At 42.9% G+C, this 16,915-nt stretch overlaps 1 protein-coding gene across 2 annotated transcripts in view; it reads right to left on the bottom strand.

Annotated features, from left to right (window-relative positions):
- The window catches only part of ELMO2 (engulfment and cell motility 2), a 152,426-nt gene that overhangs the window by 10,924 nt on the left and 124,587 nt on the right, over positions 1-16,915 (bottom strand). For both annotated transcript variants that reach the window (XM_068264457.1, XM_068264458.1), the window contains 6 exons: positions 14,495-14,599; positions 13,993-14,101; positions 13,774-13,910; positions 12,839-13,002; positions 9,421-9,533; positions 5,347-5,454 (listed from right to left, as the gene is read on the bottom strand). In XM_068264457.1, the coding sequence (XP_068120558.1) occupies positions 5,347-5,454; positions 9,421-9,533; positions 12,839-13,002; positions 13,774-13,910; positions 13,993-14,101; positions 14,495-14,599 (736 nt within the window). The remainder of the gene's footprint in view (positions 1-5,346; positions 5,455-9,420; positions 9,534-12,838; positions 13,003-13,773; positions 13,911-13,992; positions 14,102-14,494; positions 14,600-16,915) is intronic.

Genomic DNA, 16,915 nt, shown 5'->3' with positions numbered 1-16,915 from the left:
GTTATTGAGCAACAAACTCAATTCAGTACGTTTTGCCAAAACATGAGGTAAAATACAGCTTGAGCTGAAAAAAAAAAGAGATTCTGGTTGAAAAAAACAACAAACGTCATTTCTGATCGAATAAACCATTAGATCGAATACTTTATTTTTTCTCTCAATCTTTTTTCTCAATTTGAATTTTCGGCATATTCGATAATTTGCCCTAGATTTTCAGCCTAAAGTTTGTGTATGGTACCTCCAAAACAACTATGCGATTTTTTTTCGATCTAACGAGATAATCGAACGAATTTATCTAATCGAAAAAATAAATGAAACTAATTGTACCATGTATGGGCACCATTAGAGCTGCAAATGTCCCCAAGTTTGTGTAAGAACTGCAGATAGGTTTGTGCTGTAATGCTGAATGTTGATAACGCGATGCAGTAACAAGTGGATGTTCTCTTACTTATGGACTACAGAGGGCTTTGAGGGCTGCACACTAGGTACTGGACGGCCACATGCAGCATAGTGGGCACAAGACAGGCATAATTTCGTTAGATCATCCATTAACCTTTCAATGTGTCCCTGTTGGGGATATTGTCTCTGTTGCTTCCCCATTGCTCCTAACTGTTTGAGTTGAACTTTCTGTATGCTTCATGTAGAGTGCCCCGTCTGTTTAATGTTAGCTTAACAGCCTGGATATTAGCCCAACATTATTAGTGGAAATTCTATGGCTGTCTGATGTATATAGGAATAGTTTCAGTGTACTTTGTCTCTTTGTTAAGAACTCTTTTACAGCTGTCCTGAACAATGAGATGGATGAAGATTGCGAAGAAGTGGAGTCCGTTTGGGTAAATATTCATGGTGGAAATAAAGGGTGCCAATTGCTTATTGGGGTATGCTGCAGGCCACCACATATTCATGAAGCTGCAGAACTGCAATTACTACAGCAGATTGAAAAAGCTGCAAGTAAAAATGAGGTCATAGTTATGGGTGACTTCAACTTTCCAGACATTGACTGGAGCATTGAGGCTACCCATTCTGGTAAAACGATAAAGGAGAGGAGAGGGAGACAATCGGCACTGCTTCTATTGCTATTTAATCCAGAGTGTGGTGGAACACATGTAAACAATCCAATACAGTGTATTTTCAAATTGTGGCATCAAAATTATTCATTCAATGTAAACATGCATGAACATACCATTGTCTGAGGTGGTGTGGTAGCGGTGGGTGCTGGGCACAGATAGCCTTACGGCCGTTTCACGCTAAATCTGCGCTTCTACGGAGGCTGCAATGTGTGGTGTCACTTGCTGGGCTTTATACTATTGAAAGCTCAGCATGGGCGAAAATGGCCGCTCTTGACTTCCCTCTCATGTATCCAATCCTGGCTGGAGTGCAGAAGCATTCCAGTACCCTATTGGTCGCATGGGGAGCCAAGTGGGCGGTCTAGAGCGGCCATTTTCGCCGCATGCTGAGCTTTCAATAGTATAAAGCCCAGCAAGTGACAGCACACATTGCAGTCTCCGTAGAAGCGCAGATTTTGCGTGAAACGACTGTAAGGCTATCTGTGCCCAGCACCCACCGCTACCACATCACCTCAGACAATGGTATGTTCATGCATGTTTACGTTGAATGAATAATTTTGATGCCACAATTTGAAGATACACTGTATTGGATTGTTTACATGTGTTCCACCACACTCTGGATTAAATAGCAATAGAAGCAGTGCCGATTGTCTCCCTCTCCTCTCCTTTATCGTATTGCAACTTCTAATCAACCAGAGCACGCTATCAATACCAGAAGTGTGGATGAAGAGGTGTGTGTTATATGCTGTATCCTTTCAAATTCAGCGCAAATACTGTAGTGCCGACGCTTTTCTTCTTCTATCATAGAAATTCCATTCTGGTAAAATCAGCAGATTTCTGGCAGCACGACAGGACAGTTACCTGACTCAAATGGTAACGGAACCAACTAGGGGGAATGTGTTACTGGATTTGATCATTTCTAATAGACCAGATAATGTATCAAATGTGCAGGTTCAAGAACATTTGGGAAATAGTGATCACAACATGATAACGTTTGATCTGGTGACTGATAGGCCACGGGGCAGCGGGACCACTAAAACTATGAATTTTAGAAAAGCAAGGTTCAATCCACTCAGGCAGGCACTAAGTGAGGAAAATGGCAAGCTTTTAAACTTATTCTCAATCAATATTGTAGTATGTATATTTCATATGGAAACAAAAATGTCTAGGAATAAAAAAAAAGGCCTCTACGGATGAATAGAAAGGTTAGAGATAAAATAAAGGGGAAAAAGAATGCCTATAAGGTCCTAAAACAGGAGGAGACCGAGGCTGCCTTAAGCAATTATAAGGAGTGCAATAAAAGTTGTAAAATAGAAATTAGGCTGGCAAAGATTGAAGCTGAAAATCAAATCGCTAGGGATATCAAATCTAACCCAAAGAAGTTTTACAAGTACATCAACTCTAAAAAAAGAAAGGTTGACTGTATTGGACTCCTAAAGGATGAGGGTGGGAACTCAATGGTGGATGACCAAGGTTAAGCAGAGTTATTAAATGCTTTATTTGCTTCTGTCTTCACAAGGGAAATATCACTGTTGCAAATTAGAGATGTAGAAGAGTCTCAATCTTCCAATTGTAATATTAAATACTTAACGCAGGAAGAAGTGAAGGCAAGACTAAATAAATTAAAAATAAACAAGGCACCTGGCCCGGATGGCATGCATTCTCGGGTCCTAAGGGAATTAAGTTCAGTTATAGATAACCCCCTTTATTTTATATTTTTTGTGACTCCCTTTCAACTGGCAGAGTCCCAGTGGATTGGCGTACAGCCCACGTTTCCCCATTATTTAAGAAGGGCAAAAAATCAGATCCAGGAAATTATAGACCTGTAAGCTTAACATCAGTTGTATGCAAACTATTTGAGGGGTTACTAAGAGATACTATACATGACTTCATAGTAGAAAATAATCTTATTTCTCAGCATCAACATGGGTTTACTAAAGACACGTCCAGTTTGACTAACATGCTCAGCTTTTATGAGGTAGTGAACGCTAATATGGATATTGGGAATGCTGTATATGTGATATACTTGGACTTTGCTAAGGCCTTCGACACTGTTCCCCACAAAAGTCTGGTGCAAAAGTTGAGGATGCAAGGACTGGGAAAGAGTCTGTGTGCATGGATAGGGAACTGGCTAATGGACAGAAAACAAAGAGTTGTGGTCAATGGATCATACTCAAAATGGGTGACTGTTAGCAGTTGGGTCCCACATGGGTCTGTACTGGATCCAGTGCTCTTCAATTTATTTATTAATGACCTAGTAGATGCAGTAGAAAGCAATGTTACTATTTTTGCAGATGATACAAAACTGTGCAGAATCATCAACTCTCAGGAAGATAGGGACATATTGCAACAGGATCTGGATAGGATGGCTATATTGGCACATAAATGGCAGATGGAATTCAATGTTGAAAAATGTAAAGTCATGCATTTTGGTCGTACCAATGGTCTAGCACCATACAAAATAAATGGGATACAGGTGGGGACATCAATCTTGGAGAAGGACTTTGGAGTACTCATAGACAACAAGTTAAATAATCGTATTCAATGCCAAGCCGCTGCAGCTAAAGCTAATAAAATTTTGGGATGCATTAAAAGGGAAATAAATACTCGAGATGCTAGCATAATATTGCCCCTGTTTAACTCTAGTAAGGCCACATCTGTAATATGGAATTCAGTTCCATATTACATTACAGGAAAGATATTGCAGTTTTAGAGCAGGTGCAGAGACGAGCAACAAAATTGATACATGGGATGGAAGGTCTCACTTACCAAGAAAGGTTTAGATAAACTGGGTTTATTTAGTCTAGAGAAAAGACGCCTTAGAGGGGATCTAATTAACATGTATAAATACATCAGAGGGCAATATAAAAGCTTGGCGCATGAGCTTTTTGTCCCTAGGCCTTCTCAAAGGACTAGAGGACATAATCTGCACATGGAGGAAAAGACATTTAGCCATTTATTTAGGAACGGGTTCTTTACAGTAAGAGTGATTAAGATGTGGAATGCATTGCCACAGGAAGTAGCTATGGCAAATTCTATATCTGCATTTAAAGGGGGCTTAGATGCTTTCCTTGCGTTAAAGGACATTCATGGCTACAATTACTAGGTAAAGCCCAATGATGTTGATCCAGGGATTTTATCTGATTGCCATCTGGAGTCGGGAAGAATTTTTTCCACTTTTGGGGCTAATTGGACCATGCCTTGTAAGGGTTTTTCGCCTTCCTCTGGATCAACAGGAATATGTGAGGGAGCAGGCTGGTGTTGTACTTTGTTCTCTGGTTGAACTCGATGGACATATGTCTTTTTTTCAACCCAAAAAACTATGTAATTATGTAACTATGTACTCATTATGTACAGCATACTGCTTCATGCATAGTTATTGAATATATATGGAAGCTTATATGGCTGCCTTATACTACTATTTCTGATACATTGTATAGTTCAATGTATTGTTGTATTTATTATACAATACAGTAAGTAGGTGGCTATACTGCAGGGGTCTCAAACTCGCGGCCCGCGGGCCATTTGCGGCCCTCGATACAATATTTTGTGGCCCTCGCCGGCAAAAGCTTCCTTATAGTTTGCTTCAGTGCTCCCAAGTAATCCGCCGCATCCCCGCCGCTAAACGAGGGCTGCAGAGCCCCCAAATCGCCCGGGGGGCAATCCGCCGGCATTTCCTGGAAGGGCAGAGCTTTCAGCTTCAGCTCTGCCCCTCCTGACGTCAATCGCGGCGCATCGCCGCCTCTGCCCGCCCCTCTCACTCTTCCTTCACAGAGAGGGGCGGGGAGAGGCGGCAAATCCGTGCCGCGATTGACGTCAGGAGGGGCAGAGCTGAAGCTGAAAGCGAGAGGGAGAGAGTTACAGCGAGAGGGAGCTGCTGATTGATTTTTTTTTGTGAAATCCCTTATGCGGCCCAGCCTCATCCTGACTTTGCCTCCTGCGGCCCCCAGTTAAATTGAGTTTGAGATCCCCGCTATACTGGGTCTGCCTGGCTGTTACTCATTTTTGAACTGCACTGTTTATTTACACCTTTAGAGACTCCACTATGGGGTATTGACTGGATCAGTGTCTCCTTACTGGATTGCCCATGGGATGAAATAAAAGAAACAATCCAATGAATGGAGTCAGGAAATGCAGGAATGTCTGTGTCATTACGACATAGAGTGAGGGGACCTCTCGGTGGGGACATAAAGCATTACACCTGATGGGTCCAAACATCCAGATTAACTGTAATGTGATCAGTGAAAGATATATAAACAGAATGAGATGAATAAAGGCTTACTCTTCTCTTGCAGGGATTCGTATGGCACCTCCCCTTGTGCATTCTCCTCCAAGTCTCCATAGTGCAATACCTTGTGATTGAGGGCCAGGCGGCAGAACCAGAACCTCTCTGAAAAAGAAAAGGCCATGAGCCCAGCAGGCAAAGCACAGCAGTGTCATATAACAGACTGAAAGCTGAACTCCCAACACCCAGCACAGACCTGTCCCGTTCCTCCGTCCTGCACATCGTTCCAGTGTATTCCCCAGTAAAGCTATTCCACTTGCTCAGTCGAACAGTCTTCTAGAATTACTCATGTCTATGAGTGTCGAAGATGAGTGAATCCCAATTGAGCATGTGCAGGTCCAGACTTGTGCATGTGCAGTAGCAATGCACTCGTCCTCTGGATTATTTTGGGATACGAGAAGTGCCAAAGCGCTATTTGCGTACAGCTTTAGCAGCAGATGTGCTAGAACTACAGGCAGGTTGGAGAAACAGGATGGCTATTTAGAGCGCTCACTTACTCAGGCAGAGAAGACAGTCTTTTGTGTGCCACCCTGTACTTACCTGTCACAAGCTCAGGTTTACAGGCAGACTCCGGTTCTCATGAGCCTCTTATTTGATCACTGCTATGAGAGTCCTCCCCAGGTTTATTGAAGCCTGTTTGGCTTGTATTTGCTGCCATATGGGTAATGCTCTCATACGTCAGCGAGCGCAGGTGACACAGGCTGCAATAAAGCTGAAGAGGGACACACACAGCAAGAATCAAGTAGGTGGCACACGGAGACTGGCCAGCCAGGGTCTGCCCGTAAACCCGCACTCATGACAGGCAGACAAGTCAGTCTTTTGTGTGCCACCTTCTATCAAGTCTTAAGTGAATTTCCTCAATTCTGGTTTGTTGTAAACACAGCAGGTGTAAAACCACTAACTTAACCGGTACGACCACCAGGCCCGGATTTACCTCACAAGAGCCTATAGGCACAGATGTCCTGGCACCTTAGACTACAAAACCCCCGCCAAACCGTACCACAAGTGTGCTAGATGTCCCAGCTGTCACTTCTCCCTTCCTTCCCTTGCCTGTCATAGGTAGCTAGAGGTGTCCCTTATTAGTTAGCCAGAGGTCCCCTCAGTATTAAGTAGCCAGTGGTGCCCCTGATTGAAGGGAGATCTCACCAGTGAATTAGCCAGATGAGTAAACGCATTTACGCTTAGGTCGGAACTCTGCATAGGGAAGGAGGGAGGCACTCAAGGAGGGGAGTGAGCCGCCTTTCCATCATCAGGCGCCTGTGGGCACATGCCTACAGTGCCTTATGGTAAATCCAGCCCTGACAACCACTGCTGGCCTGATTCTGCTGGGTGGGACTTTGTGGCTAATCACTAGACATGATCAATTCTGCTATGTAAGTTTCTTTTGCAAGAAGCACTTGATAGCTCTATCAGGTGATCAGCCTGTAGTTCTATGGATGGTTAGCCACAATCAGTCTGAGCAGAAAGAAGGAGGTGACAATCACAACAAAACACATGCTTCTCCATGAATTACCCTTGCTGGAGAAATTGTCTTCAGAGAGGTCATAAGTCTAGTAGAAACCACTCCCCATTTTCCCCTCTCTTCTCAACAAATGTATGCATAGTTCATACCAATTAATGACATTTCCCGAAACTCTGGAGGTAAATATAACTTATTATTACAGCAGCGCTGAATGATTTTTACTTTTTACATGGAGGTCCTGTCACCCTTTTCCTGTTCAGAGAAATAGCTTATTACATTACTGAAAACCACAAAGCTTTTTTTAGGTTTTACCACTAGATGTCACTGTTGTATTTGCCATTTGCATACGCTACAAACACCATGGTGTCTCAACTCAATGAACATTTGTGGATTGCTTCTCCAGTACATATAGGTTAATTACACATTGTACTTATTAGCAGAATCATTCAAAGCTCAATTAAACCAAAATTGAACAAGGAACATTCTAATAAAATTGTAAATACAAACGGTGTGTAAAAGTAAAACCGTGCACAGAATGCCTGTCTCGCAAACCAAAACCATTTGGCACTACACTGCAGCTCACCATTTCTCCAGATCCCAACGGTGGGCAGGTCAATCAGGTGTGACCATGTGACCTCTAAAGTAGGAAGAACAATAGATGCATGCACGATTACATTTTCTCTGCATTATAGTAGAAACGAAGTCTCCTTCATGAGAGAAGGTGGCCCTGTATTTCACAAGAAATAGGTGGTGAGCAATGGAAAGACCTAATCTGTTAACCAGAAACTGGCCAGACTCTAGAGGATCTGGTTCTGCAACTGCAGTAAACTTAGGAACAACATTTTATCTTTGCAACTGAACTGTTCAAATTCATACTTATAACTTATAGGGCAATACAAAGGCTTGGCAGATGAGCTTTTTGTCCCTAGGGTTGTACAACGGACATCACACAAGGGGACACGACATGAGAGTGGTTAAAATATGGCATATCTTACCTCAGGAAGTAGTTATGACAAACTCTATATCTGCATTTAAAGAGGGCTTGGATGCTTTCCTTGTGTTCAAGGGCATCCACGATTATAATCACTAGGTAATTCCAAGGAGAGTTGATCCAGGGATTTATCTGACTACCATCTGGAGTCAGGTAGGAATTTTTCCCTTTCAAGGCTAATTGGCCTAGGCCTTGTAAGGTTTTTCACCTTCAACTAAACTATGTGCAGGTTCAGGTTGGTGTTTTTTGTTTTTTCTGTTTAGTTTCTGGTTGATGAATGGAAGTCTGTTTTTCAACCAAGCTAACTATGTTACTGACATCTAAACATGACGGATTTGAGAAGGGCCTTAGCTGGGCTGTTACTTATTCCACTGAGGTCAATGTCCTGTTGAAGTAAATAGAGCAGGTCATCCTGAGTTGCAATATGGATGCTGTCAATGTATCCTGCAACAGCTGATTGTGGATGTGAATTAGAAGACAAGTGAATATTGGCATTTTTATGCAGTCAATACTCCAGCGAGAGAGTACATGGTTTTATAAGAAGTACAAATTAAGTTTACTGTCAACTTTTAAAGCCAGCTAAAAACTGATATGAAATTATTATTCAATTGTTATTAAATAAAAAAGGACTTGTGTGTAGCATGCTTCGTTTTACTGCAGTTTATTTTAACAAAAGTAGTATTTTACTTTAGAGGCATGAAACCACTTATTGGTCAGCACCCTTTCCCCTTTTTCTGCTGTTACATACACTGGCGTAACAATAGGGGCTGTAGCCCCTGCAGCCCTCCTAGGGCCGTTTTGGGGGGGGGGAAGGAGGGGTCGCAGCATGAGGGGAGAGCATGGGCCCCTTCCCCCCCCCCCCCCCTCACCTCGGGCTCTCCCCTCATCGCTTCCCGTCCAGCATTAAATAGGTGGCAGAAGCCGCAGGCAGAAACACAGGCATACCTCCATGCATTCCACTGCGGAGGTCCACTCTCTAAGCGTATTAACGCTACTTCCTGTTTTTCAGGAAGTAGCGTGTGGCACTTAGAGGTCAGATCTCATTGGTGGAACACAGAGCCTGTGTTCCTGCCCGCCGCTGCTGCCACCTATTTATGCTGGAGAGGGAGCGCTGAGGGGAAAGCCCAAGGTGAGGGAGGGGGGAGCGGCCCCCTCCCCGCTGATGTAGGTGGCCATGCTCTCCCCTCATGCTCCCCAAAATGGACCTAAGCGGGGGGCCCATCCAAGTTTTTGCAGGGGGGCCCTGTGTTTTCTAGTTACGCCCCTGGTTACATACTTAGTTTGGCTGAAAAAGACATCCGTTAGAAAGATATAGTGATAGGCCTGAACCAGCACATATCCCATTTGAAAATCTAGCCATCTGGATAATCAAGCATTTATACAGTGATCTGATGATAATTGCTGTGCTGGCCATTGCTAGACTTTCATCACCAATCTGAGTAAACTGGCAGGGGTTCCTAGGCCTCAAGCCTGACTGAAACCAATTCAAAATCTTTTGTAAGATAGGTTAGTTTTACTATAGGTAAGTTATTTGTGCATTTAGCGGTCTGCCCTTAGTACAGCTTGCATATATGTTATTCTATGTCCAGAATCTATGTCCAGAATCCAAAGCGCTCACCTTGTCTCCTGCGATTGCCTATTTTGCGAAAGCTGCTTCCTTCACAGAGACGGTTCAGACGTTGTTGCTTAATTAATTCTAAAATTTCTGGCTGAATTTTCTCCCTTAGTTCACTAGAAACAAACACAAACAGACAGTATGAATACCAAAGAGAATACAAGGGTGGCGGACATGTCTCAGAACAGAATAACGCTTCTGCAGCCTATGTTGTCAGCATGTAGCAGAAGCACCTTACGGCCATTTCTGATGAGTTCCTACAGTATTTGTGCCTGTCTCCATCAATGTATTATAACAAGCTTTCCATTTCAGAAAATGATAAATTATAAATAAACAACTTTGAGAAAGTACTTTCCCGTAAAAGGATACAAGAGGTAAAACAAGGAGAGAAAAGCGTTACTCACTTTGGTCTTCTTCCAGCCCCTAGAAGTCTATTTGTCCAGCGCCGAAGTTCCTCTGTTTCCCAGGCTGCCGCTGTCCCTTTCATAAGATCGTGATTCTTGGCTGGGTTGTGGTCATCTGCACATGCGCCTCTCGTGATCCCGCTCCCGTAGTCAGGAACGTTCTGCACTTGTGAAGTTCAAATCTTTGAGAACTGTGCAAGTGCAGAGCGCGATCACAAGAGTTGTATGCAGTGCCTGCACAGATGACCGCAACCCAGCCACAGGTCACGTCTTACAAAAGAGACAGTGGCAGCCTGGGGAACAGTGGAACTTCAGCCCTGGACAGATAGACTTCTAGGGGCTGTAAGAAGCACCAGGTGAGTAAACCTTTTCTCTCCTGGTTTGCTCATGTATCCTTTATATTTCTCACAAAGAAGTATAAACAAATGTAAAACCACCATTCTGTCAATACAAAATAAAAAGCAAAAGAGGTCTTGAGCCAGTAAAGATAGGTGCACAGCTTCACAATGGAGGTTACTCTTGGATAAGTTCAGTTTTGAAAGTGACAATTATCTTAACTGCTTTCAGAATTTGCATCATTCAGTTTAATTTGGGCTTTAGTTAACTTCAGTAAGGAATGTATGGATAGCATGTACAGGTAGTCCCTGACTTACTAACACCTGACTTACAAACAACAAATGTATTATAGCTTAGCTTATCTGTCTGTGACAGTGTATACATAGCCCTCTCATGAAGATAGCTGAACTTGCTTTCCCAACCATGATCTTCCCAGCAGCACCCATCACAAGAGGAGTAGAGTATAGAAAGGGAAACCGAGAGCCCAATATAGTGTAGTAAGTACTGTAATAAATGGATCAGTGAAAAGAGTACAATAGTTGTACTCACAAAGCAGGGTTATCTCCAAGGCAACCACTGTGTAGGCAGGTGAGGAGATTGTCCTGTCCTCACTCAGGATTAAGAAGTCGTTCTCTGTAGATAGGAAAAAAAGGGTATCCCCCACCACCAAGGGTGGATAATATATGCTAGTGTAGAAAACAGAGGCACCAACAGGATAAAAACCAGGGCTGTGGAGTCGGTCCAAAAATCCACTGACTCCTCAGTTTAGGATTCCACAGACTCCGACGCCTCGACTCCGACTCCTCTAATTTGCATATTACAGTTTTGTTGATTAACAATATGTAACGTGAAATTCGTCTCTTAACTGCCAACGCTTAGGAATTTTACAAGACGACTGAAGTGAGAAGGATATGGAGACTACTATATTTATTCCCTTTAGACTAAAACTAGTCCTTGGTAAGAGTACTTGTAAAAGGTACAAACCGGAACAAAGAACATCTATCAGGCCCTAGGCAATGTAACTGTGGGTACATGTAAGAGTGATGTGCAGGTACTCTGCAGGGGAATGAGGAGATTCTTCCTCTATTACACAGAGACAGATGAAATTAAAGTTTTATACATACCAGGGGCTTCCTTCAGCCCCCTTCAGGCTAATCAGTCCCTCGCTGTCCTCCTTCGCCACCTGGATCTTCTGCTATGAGTCCAGGTACTTGAGCCAGTCTGGTGTAGTGCGCATGCACACACTCCGCCGCTGGGGGCGTACTACACCTGCGCATCACTATTGCGCAGGTGTAGAATGCTCCTGGCTGTGGAAGCGGCACGTAGCCAGACTGCTCTGACTGGCTGAATTACCGGAACTCATAGCATAAGTTCCAGGTGGTGAAGGAGGACAGCGTGGGACTGATTAGCCTGAAGGGGGTTGGAAGAAGCCCCAGGTATGTATAACACTCTTCTTTTCATCCGTCTCAGGTACCCTTTAATTTGCAGTCACCAAACCAAATTTTAACAACATATCAAATTATTTGATTTCATAAGCAAAGAGAGTGCATACATTTGCATAAACCAGCATCAATGCAGAATTATTTCCATCTCATTGACCATCTCTATTAGTGACACGGCTACACATCAGGCTTTATTCTTACAGCATAGACGTTATTTAGTATTAATAAGAGATTCCTGTGTACACATCATATATACAGTCACAATCAGATATGTATATCTGACTTTAAAAATACGGGGACTGCTTTATTGAAGCAGCACAAGTAACTAATTTTGATTGGTTTATTTCATTTTTGTGGAATGAGCACAGCTATTACTGTATATATACTGTATATATACATTATTTTTAATGACTATTATCTGAGAAATAGAACATTTTATCATATTTTCTATTTTAATTACAGTTACAAATTCATTAGGAGTCGGAGTCGGTGCATTTTTTCCCGACTCCGACTCCAGGCACCCAAAATTGCTCCGACTCCACAGCCCTGATAAAAACAATGAATAACATGTTTAAAATTGCTTTGGAGGTAGTGGTGGACTTACCTCCTGCCCCCCTTTTGGAGTATGCCAATAAATTATATTTTGTTTGAATACACAGTTTCAAGTGTCTGCTTCCAGGAGGTAACTCCACCACTGACACCAAACCACTTTTAAACATTTTATTCATTGTTTTTATCCTGTTGGCGCCTCGGTTTTCTATACTAGCATCACAAGAGGACGACTGACACGGCAGCTGAAGGAGAGAATTATACAACACAAGTCTAAAGGCGAGGAGGGTGCACCTAGTAGTCTGTTAGACACGGCTATAGCAACTAGCTATTCTGCTTTCAAACAGCTGGCCACTGGTCACATAATCAGTATGTGTAGTACATAAAATAGGCATTTTTGCTTTCTAGTTCAGCATTAGTTCCCTTGTGCAAATTCTGGAAACTGTTCATACATGAGGTCAACAGGATGGGTGTCAGGTGTAAAGTGTAGTTTAAAAGTAAGGCTGGCTGAGTATACTATTAAGATAGAGCAGATATAACAGTTATCTATGTAATAAAAACTAATTATTCCACACCAGCACCAGAGAGATGCCATATGAAATAATATCAGAAAAGGTTTTTTCAGCCTAAAAGTCCAAGTGCTGTTCTAAAAACAATGGGGATAACCAGACAAGAGCTAGTGAAGCCTACACAATAGGCGGGGACTGGAAGTCATCCTGGCTCATCCTCTCAGACTGCCGAAGCCTCAGGATTTCTGTGTAGCTCAGACTACGGAGTTTGTTCTTCAGCTGCTCCAAAGAGTTTGGCCTGGAGGGCAGAGCCCGGGTAATCTGTTCCCTCACCACCTGCATCACCTGCAACAGATAAAGTACAGTCCATATTACCAGGCAACACAACAAAACACATGATGGAACAGGAATGCAAGCTGTGTGAAAGCCTCATCATGGGCAAGAAGAACCCATACCTGAATCAAAGTCCACGCTAAAGCCCAACTAAACCTAAAACTGAAAGATGCACTTTTAAAAGACTGCCACAAACGAATACTGGTCAGACTCAGAATTTCCTCTTAAAAATTAACACATTGATGGTTTTACTATCCATGCACAAACGTCTTATCTGATTATGTATAATTCTTATTTGTTGAGGAAAACAGTCAACAATGACAGTATCTTCTTGAAATGGATTTTACCGAAAGGCCTGGCTCAATAATAACAGTAAAACCAAAAAGTGTAATGTATAAAATAAGCTGGTCTGCAATACACAAAAAGAATAAAAGAGCTAAAGATTTCGTTTTGGGACAGTTATCGGCAAAGGGTCAATCAGAAACACTGAAGGGGAGGTAAGTTAAATTGCCTCCATGGGTTTTTTTTCAGTCTGAAATTTATAAAGATAATACAAATGAAATTAAAGAGCAAGTGTACGTTCCATGAAGGTACAAGTTCACAGTTATGGTAAATTCCTAGTGGATATCAGATGAATAGAAATTACCATTTTGACTGTCCGGGCAATCAGATACACGGTTAAAAAAAAAGTTTAATTCCAGTAGATTGTAGTTCAGCTAGTCTTCTACTACACACCACTGCCAGGTTGCATTGCAAGGTGACATCCTTATTTTAGCACCATACCTTGTTGAAGTCCTCAGCAGTAGCTCTCATCTCTTTCCAGGTCTTGTTCAGCAGCTGGATGCAGATACAGAAGAATTCTTCAAATGCCCTCTCATGAGTAAAGAACATGGGATGGTAATCATTGCGTCCTTCGTTAGCTGCATAACACAAAACCAAGTCTCTAACAGAGGCATCTGCTACGTTAGTCCACAACAAATTTTACTGCAACAAATTACTTACGAAGTTCCCCAACCTGCAGGATCTCACATAACATCTTGGTCAGTTCAATGGCACTGCGGCCAAATGGACATTCATGCTTATCTTCCCTACTGCTGTTCTCCAGCACAATCTAAAGAGCATAGGCGTTAACAACAGAAATGAAAAGTGCATTTTTATCCAAGAAGAAAAAAGGAGGGAGGGGAGTGTGTGAGGAAACAAAACTGAGGTGCTAGGTTCCACTATGGCTCATTGGAGATTTTACTCTTTATATGCCTGAAGAAGCTGGAATCTAGTCCTAAGAAACGCAATGTAATCTATTAGAGTTTTTATTTGGATCAATAAAATTACAGTTTTTAACCTCACCATTGAGATTTTATTTTACTCAAGAGAAGGTAAGTTTACCGTTACCTCCTCTATTTTTAAATGTTTTTTTTTATTATTTTATATCACTTTGGCACATCTAAACCACACACATTCTCATTCAAAAGCAGTCAAGAAAGGTGAAGATGGTCAGTGCACTCACCCGCACGTAGGTGTCCTGATGAAACTTTGCCAGGTACAGCATATTGTCGAGGGCCAGCATACCTGGGGGTGTCTGAATGAAATCCAGGGCTGGATTTACGTGATTCTGAAAAACAAATGTTATACATTACATGTCACAAATTCTCTATCAACAGAACAAAGTCTAATGGAAAATATGCACAGTACTAGCAACCCATTACTTCCTGGCATGGCTTAGGGTTCCACACTGAAGTACTGAAGCTCCATTCCCACCAAAAGCCCTACATACAGAAGAGTTGCTAGGATAGGCTACCTGGCAGTCCCCCCATAGCATTTCCTGACCTTCTAGTGGACCCCCTCCCATGCTCCCACGGGCCTCCCATTGAGGCACCTCAACTCCCAGTATGCCCCATAGAAGAACCACACACAATAAAGAAACCATGCTCAGATAACATTTTGCTCATATGAAGTGGACACAGCCTCGGAAGAAACGCCCTCCAGCGCACAAGGCTGTGAGACTTTCTCTAGTGCACCGCACCCACCCTCCGACTCCCCTTATCTATCTAGTAAGTCTACCCAGGGCCGGAGCTACCATAGGAAAAAATAGGCAACTGCCCCAGGGCCCCAGAGCCTGTAGGGGCCCCCAAGGTGTCCATCCCCATGTTAGCTGTTGCTCCCAGGGTCTCTGCAGAGTCTTTTAAGTTGTGAGGTGATTGGGGGAGGGTCAGCAGCCAGCAACAAAGGGCCTCTAATGATGCTTTTTGGTCGGGGGGTGTCTGTTGGGGGGCCCCCAGGCTAATTTTGCCCTAGGGCCCAACTGTTTCTTGAACCTGCCCTGAATCTACCTGAGGTTTTGTATATCATTTGCACACAGGACTGTGTATTGCTGCATCTGCAACATTAAAAGCAAACATTTTTTAAATCAACCAGCAGTGCCAGGTGATCATTGTTTCTCCACAAATGGAAGTTTTATGATCCATAAACATGATAATACCGGATACCCTGGATAAAATGTTACACGTTTCACTCCTCCTCCTGGGGCTTACTCATAATCTCCATGAGTAAAGTGCCTGTAGGAGGCATGAATCGCATCAGTCTGTTCTGTTGCCAAACTATCCTGTATTGTTCTGTTTTTTTTATAACAAAAATTGTGATTAGAATCTGAGTATGTAGCTTTTTTTGTACATATATAATAATAATAATAATCCGAACATTTGTATAGCGCTTTTCTCCTGTCGGACTCAAAGCGCTCAAGAGCTGCAGCCAAAGGGACGCGCTCAAGAGGCCACCCTGCAGTGTTAGGGAGTCTTGCCTTGAACTCCTTACAAAATAGGTTCTTGACCTAGCCAGGATTCAAACCCTGGTCTCCCATGTCAAAGGCAGAGCCCTTAACCAGTACACTATATCAATCTTGGGTCAGCTCGTTTTCAAACCAAAAGTGTAAAAAGACATGCTTGTGACAGGCTCAGTTTATAGGGGGCTACTGCTGCCGTTCGGAGACCTCCTTGCTTACCCTACATTCAAATCTGCTCTTCTTGGACAGGTCACTTAAAGGAAACCTTAACTGAGAGGGATATGGACTTTTCCTTTTAAACAATACCAGTTGCTTGTCATTCCTGCTGATCTCTGGCTGCTGTTGTGACTACACCACATGCCTGAAACAAGCATGCAGCTAATCCAGTCTGACTTCAGTCAGAACACCTGATCTGCCTGCTTGTTAAAGGGCTGTGGCTAAAAGTATTACATAGGATCAGCAGGAGAGTCAGGCAACTGGTATTAAGGAAAAATCCATAACCTTCTCATTTAGGTTTGTTTTAAACTCTGCTGAAGTTCCTGCTTCCATTTCTCTGCATTGTCACAGAGGACACACGCCACCTACTGACCTTTACTGGAGCTGGAACTTCTGTCCACCTCTTTCCTTCCCAGCTTGCTAATTTAGGGCTCTTTTCCACTATGAAATGCGATCGCAATCGCATTTCAATTTCCACCATGCAATTGCGATTGAGCTACTATACTCCGTATAGTAAAGTTCAATCGCATCGAAAACGCGGCAGGATGACGATCGCGTTTTGACCAAAATCGCATCGCAATCGGATCACACTAATGGGTAGTGGATAAAGGCCCTAACCAAGATTATTTCAAGGAGATCTGTCCAAAGGCAAAATGATTTAAGCTAAGCATAGAGGTATGTTCAAGCTGTATCCACATACTTCTGTGTGTTGTCCGTTCCTCTCTGCGTTACCCCTAGTCCTTGTTTGACATTTTGCTTAATTCAAAGTTAAAGACCCGAAGAGAGCGCTTGTTGTGATGCTCTCTTCTATCGCCCTCCAATTTTCTCCTCTTAAAGGGAATCTGAAGTGAAAAGTCTCATATCGTTTCCAGTACAGGAAGAGTTAAGAAACTTCAGTTATCTATGCAAAAGAGCTTCTCTGGGCTCCCCAAC

This window comes from Hyperolius riggenbachi, chromosome 12, assembly GCF_040937935.1.
Source record: "Hyperolius riggenbachi isolate aHypRig1 chromosome 12, aHypRig1.pri, whole genome shotgun sequence".
NCBI classification, from domain to species: domain Eukaryota; kingdom Metazoa; phylum Chordata; class Amphibia; order Anura; family Hyperoliidae; genus Hyperolius; species Hyperolius riggenbachi.
This window is presented reverse-complemented; position numbering and strand designations above follow the sequence as displayed.